The sequence below is a fragment of the Branchiostoma belcheri genome, unplaced genomic scaffold, assembly GCF_001625305.1.
Source record: "Branchiostoma belcheri isolate BF01 breed outbred unplaced genomic scaffold, Haploidv18h27 scaffold5, whole genome shotgun sequence".
NCBI lineage: Eukaryota > Metazoa > Chordata > Leptocardii > Amphioxiformes > Branchiostomatidae > Branchiostoma > Branchiostoma belcheri.
Window position 1 is genome coordinate 2805672 of NW_017804131.1, and position 23469 is coordinate 2829140.

General features: G+C 41.3%; 1 protein-coding gene across 1 annotated transcript in view; it reads left to right on the top strand.

Annotated features, from left to right (window-relative positions):
• Positions 1-20533, top strand: part of LOC109479649 (arginine-glutamic acid dipeptide repeats protein-like) — a 90027-nt gene extending 69494 nt beyond the window's left edge. Inside the window, 12 exon segments of the mRNA XM_019781635.1 lie at positions 3020-3176; positions 3645-3749; positions 7364-7572; positions 8170-8346; positions 9949-10059; positions 14315-14398; positions 14580-14870; positions 15190-15307; positions 15309-15447; positions 15951-16170; positions 16423-17450; positions 17787-20533. Coding sequence (XP_019637194.1) covers positions 3020-3176; positions 3645-3749; positions 7364-7572; positions 8170-8346; positions 9949-10059; positions 14315-14398; positions 14580-14870; positions 15190-15307; positions 15309-15447; positions 15951-16170; positions 16423-17450; positions 17787-17829 — 2682 coding nt within the window. The 3' untranslated portion in view covers positions 17830-20533.
• The last annotated feature ends 2936 nt before the right edge of the window (positions 20534-23469 follow it).

Below are 23469 nucleotides of genomic sequence, written 5' to 3' on the forward strand. Positions count from 1 at the left end.
AACTGAAGAATCTGAGTTTACAACTGTGACGCTGCTTTTGTTCTGTAACAACATTCGCAGTCTGCTGCTGCACTCAGATCAGTTCTCTCTGAACATGTTTTAAACCTGGTACTGGTGCTGGTAGGGATGGCTGTTTTCTCTTACGGAATGGAGAAACTGTAGTAAGTCACTTACTCTGTGTTAGTGGAGGACCTACAATGTACATGTTGTAACACACTTGTACATGTTACTAACGACTGGTTGAAGCATTATGTCCATCTAATAGAGAAGCTAGATTGAGCTTTCAATGCCAACATCTATTTAAGAAGAATTTCTTTATGCCAATATTGACTGAACAATCTAAACTATTTTTTGGGACACTTTGTGAGTGATTCTGCATAAGGTCAAAGGCCAAGGATGCTACCAGTAAATGCATCATGGAGTAGGTGAAAAATTGATTCTGTCTACAATTGAGCCAAATGAGTGGCAAATTATGAGCTCTCAAGTGTAACCTTCATAAAATGTGTCACATAACGCTAGAACAGCAACTGAAATATACTGTTTTTATATAACATTTAGCACTTAGCAGCAGGGTATATCAGTTTGATGCGGAGCTTCTTTGGTCATGATTTTTCCTGCCTTACACAATCCAACAGTGATAAAGTAGAGAAAAAATATATAGCAGATTGCTTCTCCTTCCATCCAGCACTGAGCGCAAAGGTTAATCATAGAAGGGAAGAAGCTGTAGCTTGTAGTTGATCCCTCACAAGTAATGCAGTGGCGGCGCTCCTCCGTACCACGGAACAAAGCGCCGTCTGGAAGGATCGATAACACGCCTGCAGTCACACCTTGAATTATGCTCCGATGGAGGCTGTGGCCAACTGTAGGCCATATATTCCCAGCCTCACTGCCACTGGCTACTGAATTATTTATCAGTTGTGGAATAGGCAAATCTTCCGCTGCATTATTATGTTAGCTAGGACAAAATTTGACCTAGTTGAAACAACTAGATACTTATAATTAATGTCTTCTCTATGAATTGCATAGCTGATTTATGTACATGTAATGTGGTTGCTTGAAATACAACGAAAGTTTAGTATGGTTGAGATGTTTCACAAACTTGTATTGCAAGCATGAGTAATAAAGCAGACCCATTCCAAACTTTGCTAAAACGATGACCATTGCAAAAAGGCATAAATTTGGTTGCACTTATCCAGCTTGGAGCCGGAGTAATAGGCTGGAGTAAGTTATTCACAGATTATGCCATAAACAGGGCTTCTGGTAGTGAGAATTGGGACACAGTAAATAATGGATGAAGATTGGGTTGAAGGTGGGAGGGTAATGGGAATATGACTGCCAAGGTCAAACTAACCTCCATTAAATATAAATCATCTGTACATGATGTTTATGTTAAAATTAACCCCACTTTTCACAGCTTTATTTTCCTACTAGTAAGTTGTTATTTTCTAAAATAAATTACTGTTTTAAAACCAATTTTCACAGAGTTTTTGTACATTTTTCAAATAAGATTATTGATGATGAGAATTTATCAACTGTAATCATAGTTTAGCAAAACTCCTCTTTGACCAAGGTCATCATCGTTTTTGCAAAATGCCCTGCGTTTGAGCTTGAATAATTTGTGTATGAAATATCAGTGCTGTCCGTGACCTTTACTGACCTCTCCTGCAGAGCTCATATTAACAGTGCTTGAATGTACAGCTGTGCATGATCAAATATTCATGTTGTAGTCATGTTGTACATAATGTTGGGCTATCTTCTTGTCTTCCATCAATGGCTCTGATTACATTTGTTAGGAGGGGGCCAGACACTATATTTATGACCATAATCATTACATTTATGCCATCAGCATGCATCTGATAATTTCTACCTGAATCTTATAACTTAATATATTCTCCAGTGTTACTATTGTTATTAATACAATGAACGATTTTCAGTGGATACTAGCGCCTTGTGTATGGTTAATGCATACAATGTACGTTACCATATTGAAAATTTGAAACAGAGGGATGAACATATATTGTATTAGTACTATTACTATGCAGTTCTAGGAAAGTTGCAATTCAGCTCACACAAGTCATTGCATCCCTCAAGTCATGTACATATAGATACCAGACACCAAGATAAAACAAAGATATAAGTATAAGCCATAAAGCCAAAGTTAATTCAAAGAGCCTGGGCTTTTTGTGTTACTTGTTATTCTAAGCCCTTCAGGCCTACTTTGTTATGCTTGGCTTTCTCGGGTCTATATTTATAAATGAAATTTGCCAAAGGGGTGGTGTTATGCATCATGTGATAATCAAAAGAACTCTGAAGGATTGACATCCATTGGTGGGAAGAATCTGTAACTGAAAAGTTGATTGAAGATAAAAATCTACATTAGCACTTTAGTAGTTTGCAGTTTCAGCCTTGCATACAGTAAACATTGATCACATTCACTTCAGGGCAGGAGATAAATCCTTTAAAAACACGCTGGCAGTAACGGGATGAATATACCTCATGGCAATGATGTGCTGAATAGATAGCAATGGTGTGCCGCAAGTGTGGTACATCAAGATTCAAACAAGGAGAGTTCTATTTTTGCAAATTTGGGGAATTGTCGCCATGTTTTTGATGTCTTACCCTGTTCAGATTAGATTTAGAATTTCAAACCTTCTATATCTCCATCTGTATTGCTGGTATAACCCCCCTTCGGCATAATAGAACATAACCAGCTAGCTAGAACCTTATAACGTTCTATTACAACAGTTTGTATTTATAAACCCCATATTGAAGATCAATCACACAGACAGAAGCAGGAATAGTTGTCTCATCTGTCTAAATCATCAACCATTGCCAATGATACAAAAATATATAATCATAACAATTGCAGTATGGTTGCCACACCCTGCTTGTATTTCAGACTGATGCAGTAAGTTCTTGTCCTTTTCTCCTGAGTCCTTAACTACTTCTCCCTTAACCCAGCTAAATACCCTCAGATCATAGTAATACTTATAACTTGTGTTTTATGTTGTTGTCACAGAGTGAGCTGGTCGAGTTCTACTATCTGTGGAAGAAAACTCCCGCAGCGAACAACTGCCGTCCTCACCGCAGACACCGCAGACAGAGCACGCTCAGGAGAGTCCGTGGCGTGGGATCCCGCGCCGGCAATGGGAACAGGCCTCCTTCTTCAGAATTCTGTAAGTTTTGGCCAGGTTTTGTAGAGTTCACAGTAAGACTTGTAGTTTTATTTGCTACATGTAGCATGACGTTTACTAAATACAGGTAGAATCTACCTTACAAACGCAATTACATTTAATGACTGCTACAGTGTTATGGTTCAAAATAGTTGCAGTGGAATGTCAATGTGAAAAGTCTTTGTTGTAATGGCATAGACTTTCTTTTTCAATGTCTATGCCATTACAACATGGACTTTCCACATTTGAAGTACATGATGCACAATTCATCATTCAAGAGTTCTTGAAATACGTGTTACTTTCTTTCTTTCTTTATTCACATTAGAACAGCAGTACAGGCAGCATCAGGCAGCAAATAAAGCTTACGTTGTGTTCCACACATTATACAACATATAATACAACACCAAATGTAAGCCATGAGTACATGTTGCTTGTGAGATGTTTGAAAGTTGTGTTGTGTTCCCTCTCCAGTGGACCTGAGCTCTGCCAGTGAGACAGAACTGGAGAACGTGGACAGTGAGGACAGCGATTCCCGCGATCTCAGCGCCTACGCCTGCAGACACTGTTTCACCACAAGTGAGTGTCCTCTGCATATGTGCTTCTTTAAAGTTCCATACCTAAATGTAAATGTTTCCACCACACAAGCATGGAATGGGACAGATGGTTTCATAATGTAACTATCAACTTCTTAAAAATCTTCCCATTTCATCTAAGTCAATCTTCTATTTGGTCCATAAAAGAATGACTGTCGTAATTCGCCCTGCACGGTGAATGTCAAAGGCTTCCCAAGTGAGATGGAACGTTAACGGGCCAGCCGGCTCCGCCAAATCCCGCCTCTGGTGTGTGCAGAGCCATGTCATAACTCTAACTGGGCTGCACTTGCTTGGTAACAGGCGCGTGATCAGGTGAGTCCCCTGCACTTGCGTGCTGAGGGGAACTCGGTAATAAAACTTAGCGGCAGGATAAGCAAAACCTCCCCGAAGACATCCAGCCAATTTCATGGTTGCATTATAATATGGTACCGGCCCAGGAGGATGGAAAACCTGCATTTTTTGTGATGATGACAAGATCCTAGTGGGGACAGTTGCAGTTGCACTAGGTGACCCTGGTGCCATCGCTCTGTGAGCAGCCAATTTCATGGTTGTGGGGACTTGCCAACTCTGATTGTGCAGTAGAATGTCAGCATAGGTCCAAGGGATTAGCAGAAGAAAGGTCGTAAGCTTTACGTCTTGTTGTGTAATCAACAACAGATACACTTCGAGTCTCTCCTTTCTCTTTCAATAGTGCATTTGACACTAACAACAGTTCGGAGTTTTGAATACTATTCAGTTTGTTGCATAACTTAACAGCTGTCAAAGTCATGGAAAGGTCACGAAAACATCACAACAGTAAGGTTCACATACATGTGCAAGTACACAGTTTATATGCTGTTGGTACGTTTTATATTTATTGAAAAGGTCTTAATTGGACATCAATTCACGTAACCTAAAATTTGATACTTTTCAATAATTTCTGTGTGTTTTCAGAAAGATGGGCACCTCTTTTTATATATGAATTCTTCTAAATATATGTATTTTCATATGATTTAATTAGCATGTCTATCTGGAAGAATGCACCTGGGCGGTGCCCTTTCCCAACCCCAACTTGTTATGCCTGCTTATAAATGTATGGAATGGGACGTCCCATAGCTCACGTGTTTGGAAGTTAAGCATCCTCAACAACTTAATGCCACAAATGTGTCAGTTGAAAATGTGGTTGCACTACATGCACATGTCTTGACTTGTGTACAAACACTGTAAAGTTTGACCCAGGTGGATAAATGGGTAGATTGCAAACACACGCACTGCTATTTATGCATCATGAATGTTCAGAATGTATTGCCAGTCTTTTTGGCATAGAGAAAACATACAGGTTGACTAAATTCCCATGAAGTTCCCTTATCTGATTGAAGAGACCATGTGTTTTGCTTAGCATTGGTGAGTAGCAAAATATATTCTGTTGCCAGAACATTCCAACCTCTGCCTCTGCTTTCTACGTATCAGATATCCTCTTGCTTTGTTGACAAAATAAGACTGTATTCATGTGCATGCTTGTCATCCAAATCAGCGAGTCCTTGTGTATACATTTGCATGTTTACCGTGTGTGCAGTGTACACAAATCGACCGCTAATATCCTCTTATCTGGTGAGCAAGGAGACAAACGTTTAGTACGTGCCGCCCTGGCGTTGTAGTCTTTGGAATTAATCGGGGCTAGTTTCCGGACATGTGTGATGTCCTAGAGGTGGGTTATCAAGAGTGGAAGACATGGGTGTAGGTGGTGTACAAACCTGTGTTGTGGGCGGCTTGTTTTGAGCTAACACCACAGACAGATGGGAGGTAACCCAAGCGCCGGTTTTGTTGGCGGGGTCAGGTGGAGCAAATGCGTGACTCTTGACCCGGTGTCACCGCACAACAAAATTATTCGCCTGCCCGACAACCGTGGTATTGTCGTGCATGGTGGCATGTTGTTTTTGGTTCCCTTGACGAGGTTAGGGGTGACGGAAAGTGTCGACTTTGCCCCTGCAGGTACTTAGTCGGTATTGTTGGCCCGGCTACCTGTGAGGTAGACACTTTCCGAGCGCTAGCACCTGTTACGAACGCCTGTCCTAATTACGGTGAACTCAAGGTATGCTGTGTCATAAGTGCCATGTTCGGTTAGCACACAGACATTATGTCAAGAGTTTTAACACAGTGTGCTCGGTAAGTAAATGTGAGATGGTTGTTTCTGACTTCAGACGGGGGTTGAAGGTTTGTTAGCACAGTGGAGCAGTCTTTGGTTACTGAGGACATACTGAGGTTGTTTTCTGCACCTGTTAATGCTGTGGCATGTTAAGTCTCTCCTTTTGTGACAAGCTTACAAATGAATGTTCCATTGTTGGTCTAAGTCGATCCTCTTGTAGTGTTGAATTGGCTACAACCAACAGTAAGTACAAAGTTTAGCTGTTAAGATGAGATCATATCGTAGACTGTTTGTTGCCTCAGAGTCAAACAGGTGTTGGTAATGAACAGGTGGGGAGGTGGAAGCAGAGTGTGAAAATCTGTACAATCAGGTAATTCAGAAGTATCTGTAGTGAGTTGTCGTTGTTTTATCTCTATTGTCTGTGACAAAGTGTGGAAACAAGCCATGCGATTATGTGATTATTGGGGTAGTGAAGAGGAAAAGTAGTGGAACATGGTTGTGTTTTTGTTTTGCTTCAGACAGGTACTGTTTGCACCCATTATGTCCATTAAGGTTTGGACAAATTACAATGACAATACACAAGGATTCGTACAATAATATATGGACGTGTTGTCATTGTCATAAACTATGCACATGTATACTGTCATTTAGACTAGGTTAATTGCATGTCTGAAAGTGCTTCTCAAATACTCCTTCACAGGTTTGTTTGCTCAGTTCAGAGTGATCTGGGAGAAGAAACTATTTGTCTGTGAATATATATTCCTAAATGGCAGTACATGTCCAGGGTGTTGTGTCAGACATTCATGTTCAAGAGGCATTGAGCTGCCCCCCACTGGAACATTTCCCTGCCCCTGCCACATCAGCCTGTCGATAATGTAAGAAGTGCCCCAGGGCCACGCTTTACAGCTTGCTTGCACAGCCTTTGTGACTTAATTCTCTGACTTTGGCACAATCTTCCTACTTGACTGCCCCTTTGTGTGCCCTACCAAGGTGATTACCTCGCTAGGGTTGCTCCAATCCGACCCTTTTAAGTGCTCAGGCACGAATGTTACAAGCAGCAATATAGGGGTGACAGAGGTCAGGGAGAAGTAATGTGGACTTTCTTTCTACCTAGTTATTCAGCCACATTTCTCTACTGAATATGGCAATTGCTCATAGGTCAGCAGAAAGGATATTATTCTTTGTGAAAGATACATTTCATTCTGGAGAGAATTTTGCTTTTAGTCAGGTTGTTCCATTTTTTGACAAAAAATAAAAAAGGCAAGTGTTATGACCACTGATTCCATCCGGTACGTAATTTATTTTTTCCTGTTTGACCTGTGACTACTCAAGCAGCCCTGGTGTGCAATTTGTACTCATTTCTGCAACTGAATAAGCCATATTTCAGTTCTTGTAGATATTGTCCTGGTGTCTTGTGGTCTGTAATATTAGCAAATACATGTTGTAATCCAAGTTTTCCTTTCCTTTTCCAGCTTCTCGAGATTGGCACCACGGAGGCCACGATAAGGTTATTCTTTGCACGGACTGTCGGATTTTCTTTAAGAAGTATGGGGAGCTCCGGCCGATAGAGACTCCGCGGGAACCCCCGCCATTCATGTTTAAACCTGTCAAGGAGGATAAGGACGACGATGCAATGAATTCTGGGAAAGCTGGTATGAGGACACGGCGCAATAGGGATGGGGTAAGTGTGAATTGGGGCTCTTAGGATGATGTTTGAGCCTAGATAAAAGTTGTTTAATTTTCTTTCCATAATGTTCCCTATGATATTGGTTATTACCCCAGTATTACAAATGCATAGAAAAGTTAGCTAGACTTCATTATAAATGGAAAGGTTTATGAGCAGAATAAAGTGAAAGACCATGAGGAATTATAGATTGTCGCTTTTGTCACAAGGTACATGTAAATGCTGCTGCTATGATTAAAGATTATTTTCCAAAGTCAAAACATGAATTATAAACACACCTGCCAGTGTGCAATCTATATGACAGGTGCAATCTACATGTAGGCATCAGGAGAAAATTAAATTATCACCAATACAAAGTCATATGAAACCTAGATTTCATGATGAATGGAAAGTACCAACTCCAAAACCAAGATATGAAATTCAGACACACCTGTCTCTGGATCTCATGACAGGTGCAATCTACATGCAGACACAAGGGAAAAATCAAATTATTACCAAATGCATGTAAAACCTAGATTTAATATGAATGGAAACCCAAGCTCTAAAGCCAAAATATGAAATTTAGAGAAATTAAGTTTCTGTCCCTCCCAACAGGTGCAATCTAGACACAAGGGGAAGGCCAGCTCCAGCAGTCCCTCCGAGTCTTCCTCACCTGTCAATCACCTGGCCAACGCCCGGCACCTGGGACAGAAGGGTCGGCAGTCTCCCAGCACGGGCAGCACCACCAGCAACAGCAGTGACAAGTCTGTGAAGAAGAGGAAACTTGGAAAGGTAAGATTTAGTCAACAAAGAACTTTAATCATTTATAATGGGATTTGATACCTTTAAATTTTCCATGTTTTTTGTTTTGGATGAAATGTCACTGAAAAGACAATGATTAGAATAAGAAAATTCTGTTATTTGTAAAAGGTATTGCAAATAATTTTTGTCGATCAAACATTAGAAAAAGAAATCTGACAATACATGTAGATATTGAAGGATAACTAAATGTACTTACAGTTTTGCAAGCTTCATGTGGTTTAACTCTAAGTATTAGTTGTATCTACAGAAAAAGTGGTTAAGTAGTCTAGTATATGCTTTCTTCACTGTTGAAATTGTTGAGTATTTTGATGGTATGTGAATTGGTAGTGTACACTTGATTTTCAGTGTGAATTCAATAGTACCAGATTCTCTAGCTTTTAATATATAATATTACTCAGTCTAAGTGATTCTTTACCTCATGCATATGAATACCCATAAGCCCCCCATGAATCACAGTGCCTTCAGAGCCTGCCAGTGTTTCCATACCAAATTTGTAACACTCCTCACTTAATGACAGCGATATTGACAATGATAAGCCGGTGACCTCTGGGTAACCTTCAAGGGAGAGAAATGGCTGCCATTTGTCATAGCACATGTGGCTGTCAGCACTTTTCTCATAAACTCAGATAGGATCAGGTGGGATGTGCCAAGTTCTGGGCAGGGGAGTGTCAAAATATCACCTGTCATTGTCAAACATTATTATTTTCTTGTGGATTGTATAGTTGAAAGCTACATTGTAGGTTTCTCTAACGTGGAACTAACATTTTTAGTTGACCAGAATCCTGAGAACAGTTTTTGGAGTATAACCATTTCTCTTGCAGTCCACCCCAACCATAATGGTGTTCTCTCTTCCCTAGCTCTTTTGATGACCCTCAGGCAAAAATGGACATTATGAAAAGAACTAATTCTAAAAAAAGATCTACATGTATTCGTCATTGCATGTTATAAATGAGGATTGATCATATTAATAATTATGGCCTATGTAAGATATTTTTCTCATGATCATGAAACAATTTTTTTTGCTGAGATCTATCAGAATACACATAAATCTCCAGTCTCTCCAGTGTCAAGTTCTCTGTGACCCATCCTTTACCTCCCCTGCATGCGTGGAGCTTTGCTACTGAGAATCAATAGGCTTTGCAGATCCAGCTAAATAGGCAGGATATGGGGGTTAGCAGGGTGGCGCCACGCCAGGCAGGCCACTGCTGCCAGTGTATTGAACACCACTACTATGACGGGAGATAGAGAAGGAAAGTGGTAGTCAGCATGTCTGAATTCTTGGAGACGGTTCAGAAGGAATCTACAGACCTGTAGCAGTCCACTTTCAGAGCTGGCCTGGTCTGCCAGTTCTCAATATCTTGAGAAGATGGGTGCCTTAAGAAAGAAACTAGGAAAGAAAACATGCTAAACAGATTTTTTGTGATGTTAGCACTAGGTTTTATGTAGTATACATGTACATTTAAAAGCTTGCCCTCCGGCCAAAGGTCTGCAAGAAGTTCTATTGAAGTAAACCAGTCTAGAATAGCCGTCAGGCCAAACAACTCAGCGTCTTGGTTTTGTGTCTCCCTGCAGGGTAATAAGGATGAGGAGAAGGGCAGTAAGAAACGGCACCGAGACAAGAGTCTGTCTGAGGAGTCTGAGGCGACCAACTTAGAGGAAGGACGTCATAAAAAGCCCAAGCAGGTAAAAGCTCCACAGCCATGTGCATTTTCAAGTTTTATTGTAGCTTTACAATTTTCTCTTGATTTTCTTTTTGATGTTTTTCATTGGTTATCTGCCTGCTGACTTAGACTGAGTAGAAAATTTATGGGATAGGGAGATTTCAGCCTTCACATAAACACTGAAAGATATCCAAGTTGGAGGAAGGACTAAAATAATGTTATATTAATACAAGGGCAAGTCCAGGATAACACAGAAAGTCCTTGTTGACAGTCTTGTGTATCATTAATTAACTCGAAAAAAAAGGTTGCCAACTATATTTTTATTATGAAGCTGACGTAAAATAATCTGCTAGCAGGGAAGATTTAAAAAAATGTTAGTCTCAATTCATTGAACTTCTACATGTCAAGCTACAGGTCTTCTTTTGGAAACAAAAGTCATTTTGGTCCAAGTAATTCATACTTCAGGCATGCAACTTCAAAGTCATTGTCAATTCCGGTGGCATCAGTGTGCATAGGGAGTTCAGGCGGTGTGGTGCCATTTGACATAACCTCTGCACCCCGGTTTCCTCAGTCCTGCCTGCTGTAGCCAAGAAATCCCTCGGCACCCGATAAGTGATGAGGTAGCAAACAAGAACAGACATAGACTTCAGCGCTGTTTGGTTGAAGCCAGCAGATGAGCTTAGAGAGAAGCTACCCGACAATGGAAATCATTGTGCAACAAACCATTGGCTTCACTTGTCATACCAAATGTATCTTTTCTAGACATATCGAAAGACGTCTGCTTTGCTTGGAAGGATATATGACATGCCAAGTTACGCTCAGAAAAGAAAAAATGGCAGCGTATACGCCGACAGGAAATTCCCTGACAAAGAGTATCCTTCTCTTTCAGAATTCTTGGCATTTCTCATCCATCACGCACAACATTCCCACATCTCCACAAGCATTTCTGTCTCCTCGCCGCCACTTTATGGCCCTTGATATATCTTCTTTGACAAGACAGAGCTGTAAAACTCTACACTTCTCTCAACCTGCAGGAGATTTTCTCTGTCATGTAATCTTTCATGGGAGAGATGTAATTAGTGTTTATTTCCCGCAGCATTTTTCGGCAACAGTATTTCAGTCGGATATTCTATTACATTTGTTCTCCCGAGGACGCAAAGCCATTACTCTGCCTACTTGTGTAGACTGGTAACGTCCCTCGGTACTTAGGATGTCTTAGCTTAACTTACAGCCTTCGCAACTACCCTTTGGGTAAAGCAATTTCATGGACATCTCCTGCAGTTAGCACCGTAGTGTGTTTCCTTAGATGGGGTGCTGCAAGGTTCTGGAGTTTGCAATAATCTTAAGTTTAGCATGCATGTGGGGTGAAGTTTGCACTTTTAAACATTAAATCTCTACGTTCAAGATTGTCTGTGAATTTAGAGTTCATGTGAGCCATGATTTGAAAGCATTTTGAGTGTTGTTTTTTTTGTTTGTAAAAGGACTCCTTTTTGTTCAGAGAAATGAGCTCTCATTTGAGATTTCAGTGGTAGTAATTTAACCGGTGTCTGTTGCAATTCTTCTTGAATCCGTAAAGAATAATTCACCGTGAGAAAGCGGTGTTCGCTGTTATTGTAAATCTATACCTTAGCAGGGTAATAGATGCCTGCTGCTGATATTCTGGACATATTCTCTCTCTCTGCTGCTAGGCCTGAAGTCAGGCCCATAATTCAAACCAACCAGTAAAGTGCAGGAAGTCTGTTTTATTGAATACCTCAAGGCTTCTCTCCAAACTATTGGAGAAATCCCATTGGTTTAGAGTAAAGCAGATCTAAATGTGGCTCCCCCCCTTCATTTCCGTGTTTTTGTACCATCCTTTTGTTTTTACATTGTTCTGGCTGTAAGTAGTACCTCCGTAACTACAAATGTATCTCAAAATAACATTTGTTAGTAAGCAAGAAAACCTGAGCTGCATCTGTCTACGAAATGTCTTAGTACATGTATATAAGTCCCCAACAAGATGGCAGGGATTTTGACAGGAAAGGAAAATTGTGTATCGTTTTAGTACATATATCAACAATATATATCCTCAGCCCTGTTAATATCTCAAGCCACCTGTTTTATTCTGTCAGTGGACAGTTTTTCCTCTACTTCTTTTTCCCCTCATCCTCCACAGGTTGCCTTTCTACTCATGTCCACTAATGCCAGTACGAATGGTATTCTCTCCCCATCAGAAGACACCAAATACAGATCTGCAGCCCTCCTCCGCTTAATGTTCACCTCATAATGACTTCAGCCTCAAAGGGTCGAAACACAGGATGGAGCCTTTTAACTCCTGGCTGTGAAAGGTTTTCAAACACGGAGCGTTTGCTTTCAACTCGAGAGCCATTTAGTGGCAGTCTACATCAGTTTTATTCTGCCTCACCACAAAAGGGGGAGACCACTCAGATGTTGATGGTTTTCAACGCTATGCCTTGTGATGACAAAGACCGTTTGAACTCCATACATTGGTTATTTAAGATGTAGAAATGAAAGTGTTGCAGATGTTGCCACCCTCTCTCTTGAGTGCCTGAGATTATATCTATTGACATGAAAGAGCAGAGATTGAGTTCTTTGCATGTTCTTATATATGTACATTTTCCTGGTAGAGAGGATGGTTTCTAACTTTAAAAAGAAAAGAGTATACATGTACTGTGATTTGAAATGACATGTTGAGCCTTAAAAGAAAATGTTGAAGAATTAAAGAATTTTGGCTGAAAAGGGTTTTCTGAAAAGGTGTAGTTATAGTCTGGTTGATGGCAGACTTTAAGGAGTAGGGAGATGTCTGTTTGCTATGCAGTTGTATGGATTTTTTCTGCAAAGTTCAATTTAAGCTCAGGAATTGAAGCCATCCAGTGTATAGGGCAGGGTTCAGAAAAGGGCAGAAATTGCAGTGTGCACATATCAACACAAATTAGGGGTGAACGTTCTCCCTGCAACTCACATATATTATTTTAACCTCCCTGCTGCCTAACCACGTACTAGTAACCAGTAGCAAATTTCGGGTAGCCAAATGGCTACTTCTGATCAGTAAATATTTCCTTTTGCACATTGAAAAAATGAAGGCTTGTATGCCTTCTAAGGTCTTTTGAGTGACAAATGTGACTTCCATTCCTCGCAGTTATTATCCCTGCATATCAGGCAAATGGGAAACCAACTGTAAGACCAGGAAAGTGTATTGATTTTTGGCTGTTTGCTGCAATCTGTATGGATGAACGATGTTCTATATGCCGTAAATAGTGATGTCTGGTGAATTTGACAATTCCAGATGTTACAGTAGTGTTGCACACATCAAATTCTCATCAGAGCCCTCGTCCTACTGTGCGTACACTTTAATACAAACTTCAGAAGCAGCCAGTAGTGATTATGGCCTCCAAAGTGGGTTGTTGATGCACATTTGTGTGGGTGCGGGGAATGTAGGAAGGCTCTCCACCTGCGGCCTAATAATGATCAATGAGGAATTTGCCTGTCACTTTCTATGCATCCAAATATTTTGAAGCCTGCCACATGTATGGATGTTCCTATCTCACCCATCCTTGTCACATGTAGATGCAGTATCATGACTTTACTTTAGCCGCCCCTGTAGAAGGGAAGTTCCACATTATCCCCAGCTTTCACCCAGGCACCATGAATGTGTGATCTGATCGTAGGTCAAGGGGTCAAGCACACTGAACGTGACTGGCATTGGAAGGGTGCAAAAAAATCATTGGAGACTACATGGTGCATAACAGTGGTGGGCAGGAACTGTGTACCATCCTTCATATACATTTAGATCTTCTGGGTAACCTAAGAAAAAACCTTAACATACGTGTTAAAATAGGAGTTAAAATATGCAGGAATGTTACCACAGTACATGACACACCCAATTAGGATTATTCATCTTCATCTCTATTGCACAGTTGCACCAAAATTGCAAACTTAATAACAGCCAGCATTGGCAGAAAATAATCAGTGAGCTATATACTAACTTGTCAAACAAAAATTATGTGTATTGCCATTACCCTATACATGTACATGGCTATTGTCAAAATAAAAGCAAATTCAAGTTATGCACGTTTCCAATCAAGTTCCTAAGTGCAGTGACATTTACAGGTAACCGCAAAGGGAAAATGGCAGATAATACACGCTAAATATACACATACATACACGTTTAATGATATTCCATAGCATTATGTTTACACTAGGGAGTATCCTCACATGATGGAGTTGTACTTGAAAGGTCTCAAACTGAGGTTTATGTTCTTGTTATGTTTCTGCAGACTTCTAGTCGATCAGAGAGTCCATCAGAAGCTGCCACCAGCGACAGTGGGAGCATCAATGAAGAAAGCTGCAGTGGGATACAGGTAAGAAAAACTGTGACTTACGTATGTGATTTTATAGTATCAAGTGTATCTATCCGGTAATTTAGAGTATTTATCTTTGAACAGGAAAGAATATAATTTTTCCAACTTTGATACATCATGTACCAGTATGTCCAATGAGTGTACCATCAACTCAGTGTGAATATGACATGTATTATCTTAGGAATACACCAATGAGGATGAGAATTCGTCGCCATCCAGTCCAGAAAACGACAACGACAGCGACTACGAGCCGCCGGCCTCCACCGCCCGCGAGGAGGACTCCCAGCCGCCCAGTCCTGTCCCCATCAAACCCATCCCCCAGGTGCCGCGCCTGCCCACACCCCCGCCCATGCAGGAGCTGCCGGCCACACAACCACCTGTACCACCTGTGCCACCTGTACCAGCCGCGCCACCTGCTGCAGTGCCACCTGTTCCACTGCCACCACACCCCCTCCCTCCACCTCCCATGCAGGTAAGGACGTTTCAGTACTGGTAGATTTCATATGCTCTGGTTATGCAATACTACACTTGACTTGTATTAAAAGGTTACCGTACATTTGTTAATCCTACCAAATTTTCACTCACCATTTTAATACTTATATGCTGATGTTAATGTACACGTATATCTTAATGTTGTAAAGTCTTAAGCTTTGTTCCAACACAATGGAAACAAATGCATCATAATGTGTGCAAGTGCTCAACATACAGCATCATTGGAAATTTGTTTGGTTAGTTGTGTTTGGTTGTTACTAGTAGAAAGATTTAATAGGAAATTTCCCATCTTGTTACAGGAGCCGGATGTCCCCCCTCCAGTGCCAAGACTGCTCCCCCCTCCCCCACCCCTCCAGCCTGCTGTCCCCCTCATCATCCCCAAACAGGAACCCAAGTCCCCCTCTCCTCCCCCCAGAGAACCTACCCCCCCTCGGGAGCCCACCCCTCCAGCCAGCCCAGGCACCCCCCTTCCAGTCCAGAAGTGCCCAGAAGCCCCGGAGCCCGTCACCTCCTGCAGTGGTGGTTGACAGACAAGATCACGTTAGTGCCTCAGCAAGGTACAGCTACTTTTATTCTCAAGTGTGCCTTCTTGAAATGTAAATATTATACAGAATTGACATTGATATCCTGGACACATTGTAACTTTGGTTTTCAAGTATTCAAAAATGCAGTTTGATGGCATAAGAAATGCAAGGAAACACTCAGAATGGCTGTTTTTTATGGTCTCCACATTGATATAAGGCCTAAATGGTATACTATTCTTGGTCAGAAAATAGCCTGTTGTGCATTTTTGACACTGACAAACTGTAATGTTTGGCATGCTTACAAAGCACAAAAATCTCTAACATTCCCACATTTTACATGTCACAGATTTATAAAACTTTGCAAGTCCAAGGTCAACAAACATTTGTCCTCACTGGCTGTACAGTAACCCAAAGCATTTGAGTGGCTCTCATGAGCCTTGTTTTGTGGTGAACCATGAAGTAAAAAAAAATTATCTGCCATTGGAAAAGCATTGGAAAAGCTAACATTCTCACATTTGTCTGGTTTGTTGCCACAGATTTATCCGCCATCTCAGTCGCCGTGACAACACGTGCAGTCGGACAGACCTCACGTTCGTCCCGCTGGAGAACACCAAGCTCGCCAAGAAGCGCGCCGAGGCCACGAAGAAGGCTGAGCAGGCCAAGCACGAGGAGGAGAGGAAGAAACAGGAGGACGAGCGGGAGACGAGGGAACGGGAACGAGAACAGGAGCAGGATCGGGAGAGAGAGGAGAAACAGGTGTGTGTTACATCAGAGTGAGACAAACTGCATTCTGTTATTGCCAGTTAGACTTCACAAATTTCCGCTATACAAGTTAATAGGTTTTCATTGCCAAAAAAGAGGAAGCAATTACATGTAATACTATGTCAATGTGAAGTATTTTAAAATGAGCAAGATTGTAACAATTACTTGATTGTACACAGTTGAAGAAAGATATTTTCTTGAAAGCATTGAAAGTCAATCAATGTCATTGTATGTATTATTTTCCAGCGGAGGCCTCCTACCAGCCCACCACCGCGGTGTTCAACAGCTGATGTGCAGATCACAGGACCTCACGTCCATCATCAAGGGCACTACGGCTCAGCTTTCCCCTCCTCCCTGTCCTTCCAACAAGGACCCTTCATCGGGCCCGACACCCCTGCCTTACGGACGCTCAGCGAGTACGCCCGTCCGCATGCCATGGCTTCCCAGGACCCCAACATGCCTTACCACCTTCCGCCTGGCTTCTTCATTCCCGGCGCTCCGGAGCACGAGATTCGCGAGCGGGAACTGCGCGAGAGGGAGATGAGAGAACGGGAGATCCGGGAACGCGAGATGAGGGAGTCGGGGTTCAAACCTGGCTACGAACTCAAAGCAATGGAGCACGAGCAGATCCGTATGAGCCAGATGGAGATGCACAGACTGTGGCAGGGTGGTCACCCCATGGCTCCCGGCCACCAACCTGGCACTGCCCCGCCCTTTGCCAGCCCGTTTGGACCTTATCCTCCCCCTGGCTCCTCTGTACTGGACAGAGAGAGGATGGCCCACCCCATGCACCACATGGCCGAGTCTCCTCACGTCAACCCTGTGGAAAGACTAAACGCAGAGAGACTGCAGGCAGAGCGAAACATGGCGCTGGCCATGGACCCCATCGTGAGACTACAGCTGGCTGGAATCACGCCGCACCATCACCAACATTCCCACTCCCACACACACCTACACCTGCATCCCCAGGACCCGCTCTACGGAGTCCCACCGCCCCACCTGATTGGCCCGCACCCCTGGCCGGCGGGACTGCCCCCACCACCCTCGGCGGGAACCCCGTTCCAGCCGCCGTCGCCCTTCCTGCGCGGTCCGACCCCGTTCCTGACGCGGGAGCATGAGATCCATCGGGAAACTGTGCTGTCTCGGCAGTATGAAGGGCTGATCCCACCATACATGAGCGCCTCCCAGCAGTTGTCAGCTCAAGCGCAGGCTGAGCAGTTGAGACTGATTGAGCAGCAGCGCTACATGCAGCAGCATCACGAGGACTATCTCAGGTGGGCAAAAAATGCTTCAGGTCTTTGGGTACAAATTTACTTTGGGGTACACCTCCACTATCCACAATGTAACAAAACACTTCTAAAGCATTTTACCATTTTTCTAACATCAAAGCTTAGGCCGAAATGCTTTAGAATCTTAATATTCCAAGACCCTTTCGTACCAGTTCTGAGTGCTTTACAGTGAAGGTGTTTTCTTCCACTCTGATAACTTCATTATTGTTGGTACTTAGGTCAAGCAGAAGGATTTTCATATATTCCCTCTACACAGTGTTAGTTCAGAGAAAGTAATAGCACATAAACTAATACTGCAATGTATTTCCTTCTTGCTTGTAGGAGACTGCAAGGGGAGGGAGACAAACCCCCAGGACCCCCCTAACGGACAGACCGGTCACCTTTCACCAGCTGTGCGCCATCCAACACTTCTTACCTGTAGGAACTTTATTTTTGCACTGTGAAACTGCACAATCAGGCAATACAGACTTATGGTTCTGGAGCCCGGTATTCGCCAGACTTTTAAACCAACCCAGACCCTGTGTACAGATGGACACACACAGACATTCCCCATCTTACACTAATGAAGGGTTGGTAAAACACTGCAACGTGATGACATGTATCAAAGCAGAGATGTGTGTGTGGGCACAGTATGGGACAGCTATGTTGTATGGCTGTCATCAGATATCCTGGAGAATTGTGACTGTAATACAGTTTAGAAGACACAGAAAACAACTGTATGTAAATTACAAAAGTGTAAATTATTCTTGTTGTCCAGATTTGCAATCAAAGTCCCTTGGTGATGAGGATGTACATATCTAAGTATATACAGTGCATCTATCATAGCAATCTTTGGGGGACTCCTACAGAGTTGTTGCTGTCCAACCTCCTGTTAAAGTCTGTGATCCGTGTTTAACTTGAAATGTTATTCTAGCAGGTGTGATAGAATGGAGGCCGTCCAGCCACTGTACTTCTCAGTTGTTAGTGTGTTTGACATGCAATATTGACACCCTTGTTTTCAAAGGGTGTACTGTGATCAGTGCTCCAGTAGATGTAAACTCTGCCTTAGCTCTCATGTAAAAAGAACTCTATTTGATATACAAACATTTCACCCAGGCTCACAGTACATTGTGATATAAACAGATGCAACAATATATGTTTAAAAGTCAGCTTCTCCTACTGTTGCAACTGCTTAAAACACATTTTTATGTGCAAGGAAAAAAGATCTCAATAGATGTATTTGTGGCAACCAACTGTTGTCTGTAAAGACTTAATACGCGGTAGGTCAGCCATCTTGTTAAGATCATTCTCAAAAGTTTGCCTGTGTATTTCCACAAGATCTTTCAAAGGTGCTGTATGTATATTGTATATGCGATGCTCATACAATATGTGTTACATTGTCCCAACATTTCCGTGGATGTTGCTTGTGATCAGAGGTGTCTGGATTATTGTCTGTTACTGTGTATGGGACCAGCAGTAGGTACAATGTACATGTATGTAGATGTTTGTGAAACTGCTCTCGTTTTCCCAACTGATTTGTTGAATTTTTGCAGGCAAGACTTCTTGTACTTGTTTTATGTTGTACATGTAATGATTACAATGTTCACAAATTTGAAATGGAGAGGAGCCATCAATCCATCTCTGTCAGAATATTGTGTAAAATTTATTGATTGACTTTCAGATTAAATTTTTACTGGAGACTTAACAATTGAATAAAAGCAATGAAGCTGTTTAATCAATGGGTATATGGCAAAATCTTTTGAGACTAAAAATTATTGAAGTAGCCTCTCGGGACACCATTGAAGTTTCAAAAGATTTGAAGTACATGAAGGTGTGATATTATGTTATTGTCAAGGAGAGATGTTGGTTAGATATTGTTCTTCAGAGGAGAGTACTCTACTTCCTACCGGGATGTCATAAAATGTAGTAAATGTCATTCAAAAACATCACTTTCTAAAAGTTTACTTTTGCTTAGTATTTAGAGTATGTGGAAAGACAAGTGCAACTATGTAATAATTGTTATTGATATGCACCATTAATTACAATGGCCAAGATGTGAGAATTCTTAGGTTTTACCTCCAGAGAATTGTACAAAGTGTTTTTTGTAACCAAAGTACCCTGCACAATGTGACCAAATGTGTTACCATAGAACAGGAAAATTCTTAAGGCTGTGCAATTCATTTCTCTTAGGTATTCTCTTATGACACAGTCACTTATATATTTTACACCAATAGAGATTCGATGTAGAACAGAAGTTGTGCCCCCCCCCACCCACTGCACTGTTAACTTTCACCTTGAACAAGCACAATGAAAGGTGATCAAAGTCCTAGAGCTGTACATTTGTGAAATTTAAAAGTTGTTGATATGGTTAAATTAAATTCTCAGCATAACACAGGTGACTCCACACTGCCAAATTGGTACAGCTATGAAAAAAAATATAGGACTTTTTTTAACACTGGGGATATACAAATCTGGAGTTGAATATGATGCATTTGTACATTCATGCAACCGTATTATCTTTGAGATTGCCAAACGAATTGGTCACACATTTTAGAGTAATTCCAGTGAAGTCATCCATTCCTGCAGAGGCCATTCCTTGTTTGATATCATTCCAGCTGTATGGTACTTCACTATAGTTTTATTCTTTGTGTTTGTCATAGGCAGAGTTTGTATGCAATTGTACTAAATTATTGTCCCACAATGTGGACATCACATGGTAGGAAAAAAGCTGTGTTCACCCTGTAGATTTTGACAATCGGTAGTCACTGAGAAGAAAGCGTGTTTGTACTATATCCAAGTGGCAAGTGTGGTATAAAGAAATATATCTATAGATATATCTATATATGTATACAAAATAGATGTAGATGTTGCCTGTGTATATGCTTCAATCCCTTCTCAGTAGAAAGATGAAAATGTATAGAGACAGCATATTCTTGGGCGGTGATATACGTGAATATCCCCCATGTCTGTATATATTAGATACCAGCAGTGCAGCCGTACATGGTCTGTTTCCATAGGGTGTACCTTGTGTTGATGTGTAGTCTGTACTTTGTATTTTTCTATTTGTGAAAAATAAAGTGAACCTTTTTGACTGACATTTGCCTCTTTGTTCCGCTATTTTCTACTACCCCACAGTATACAATACTATACATACAGGTAATCTACAATCCTTAGCAGCTGATGAAAGATGTCAATAGAAAGCCGTGCTTCATTTCTTAGTCATGCATATCAATTTTTGTTTTTACTATACACATTATTATATATTGTGAGCTTGACTTGAATTTTACATTTATGCTAAAAATGTTACATGTGAACTCGCAATTCAGCTCATGAGCTGCGATGAGTTTGTATCGAATAATAAACCATTCTATATTAGTCTTATACACCAAAAAGTGATCTTGCGATCAGCTGATCGCTTGCAGTCTCTTTGCAGAAGTGAATTTTCCGTGTCGATCTCATTACCATATGAATGTAAACCAAGCAGATGGTGGGAGACAAAATCGTAACTGGGGATCGCCGTAGTTTACGCCTTGCATCTACTCTGTTTCCATTCATAATGATATTGAGATTGGCACCGAAAAATTCACAAAATTGATTTCCTTCGTATATTGCAGTCGGTGAGTTAATATTCAGTTTGTTGTCATGAAGAAAAGACCAGGTTCAAACTGAAGCTATCCCTGTCCTTGGTGCTGAAAGTTATCCCTACACAACGCCCCCTCCCCTGTTCGTAAGAATATTACGCGGTTGCCGAGCATTTTCACCTCCCCTAACCTCATAAATCGGCTCCTTTTCTCTGTAAAGGCAGGCAGTTCTTACAACTCTGTAGCTTATCTGGGGGAACATATTATAAATTGCCCAAAATAGTCCCATTCCTCCGAAAATCCTTCGTAATTTCAGTTGTTTACATGAAAAGTTAAGCGGCTTTATGGTTTCGAGTCGGTTGCCCATATTTGGTCGTAAAGTGATACGTCATCGTTATTTCTAACCAAGCACCAACGAGGAATTTTATCAGCCAATCAGGCTTAATGACTCAAGAACGTTGCCGTGATGACAACCAATCAACATCAAGGATACATAGGCTGATGACCCTCTGCGCCATGTATCAAAAGCGACTTCTAGCAGTCGGTGAAATTATTGCATGTAACAATCCCTCAAGTACCTGCAATAATTCTGTGAACTGCTAGAGGCCGTCATTGACACGTGTGATGAATTGGTATTATGGCGCCTGTGAATACATCCAATGAACTAAAGAGTGAGGGAGTAAACTTTGTAAAGAAGGGTGCATGTTCGCCAGGGATGGAAAGATTTTTCTGGATACCTCAGGTATGAATTATTACACTTCTAGAAAGGATTTGGTGGAAAAACTGGAGCGAAAAATCGGAGTTTATGCGTTTGATTAATTTTTGTCTAATTTTTCGTTACTGAACATATTTGCTTTGATTTTGTTCTTAATATCAGTTCTAACCGTTCAGGAAACACCTAGACGCGAAGAATGGATCATATAGAAAATATTGCAACTACTAGTTCTGTAATTACTTGCGCTATCTATACTTTAAACGCTAATGTTTACACCCAATCATGCCCATATTTAACCCCGCACATGTTCGCTTGGACGATGACGTAACTACCTCGTATGACGTAATGAGGCACTTAGACTTAATGTATGCATATTTTTGAGCCTCGTTATCAGACGAAGTCCGATGATTTGATTGGTCCTCCTTTTAATTAAATTAGTGCTCAGTTAAGACCTGTCAAATGACCATTTTATTGAATAACGTTTGAAAATGTAAGACTTGCTTCGCAACAAGCGTCCTTTTAGTCAAAAATTGGTTATATGTCGTCGGTTATATTCGGCTATATTTTGTAACTTTGTGATCTTATCGTTGATATTATGATATGGGAAGAATTGGATTTTCAGTTTAACAATCGTCGATAAAGAGAAATAAACACTCAAAGTACGCAGTACACAAATGTAATACATGTATTTATTAAGCGCGCATGTCGCGTTAAATTTACTCTTCTTGTACTGAGTCATTTTTGACGTATTGGAATTCCTAGAGGCAATTGTCGCAATAATTGTAATGTTTGTAATTTGTCACCTACAACTAGCTAGAAAATGTTCTTGTCGTAATCAGAAGATAAATGGGTAAAAAAGAGATAGTTTATTGGAAAATTAATGTGTGTTTTCTGCCTCTTTTTATAAAGTTGAATGATGAGGACATCAACATTGAGAATTTCGAATTCGTAAGATGAAAGCCATAATCAAATCATCGTATCTTTTCAGGCCTGCATGTGTGATGATTGTCTATTGGCTTGTCGTTGGTCTAATCTAAAACTTGATTATCGAATGCAAATTTTGCTCATGATTTACAGGTGGCATGACGCACATGCGTGAAACACGCCTTTCCAACATGGCGATTGTGCATGGACGGGAAGAACGAGCGGGTAAAAATTCCACTCAGGAAGACGCGCCACGTCCGCTTTGGTGGTAAGCTGTGCTTTAAATTGACGTAGATACTCTCCGGACTACTATAGATAAATCTCATTTAAGTTAAATGAAACAAAACGACAGAATTTCGATAATAAGTTTCCCACGAGTTAACGCTGCACTTAGTTAAGTAATAGCCTCCTTCGCAGTCTTGTTGGGCGTCGGCGTTATTTTGAGCGACGCGGTAATATGCGGCCGCGAGGGACGATTTGCTGCCGAGGGAGTTTTTGCCACTGAGAGAAGGTTTCGCGATCCAACAACGCGAAACCTTCTCTCCGAGGCAAAAACTGCCGTGGCAAAGACAGATTGGACCAGATCAGATGATTTGTTGACCCAAGAGGAATATCAGGTGAGAAAAATTCCAATTCTGCATTTTAACTACCAATTTACTTGGTATAATTTGAGACAAGTGCGTAACTTTAATGTCTGTACACATTGTAATTACATGTACTGTAGCCTAAGGTGGCTGCTGACTGATGCAGTACTAGTAGTGGGGACTACTGCCTGCACCTGACAAGACAGACGGACCAGACCAGA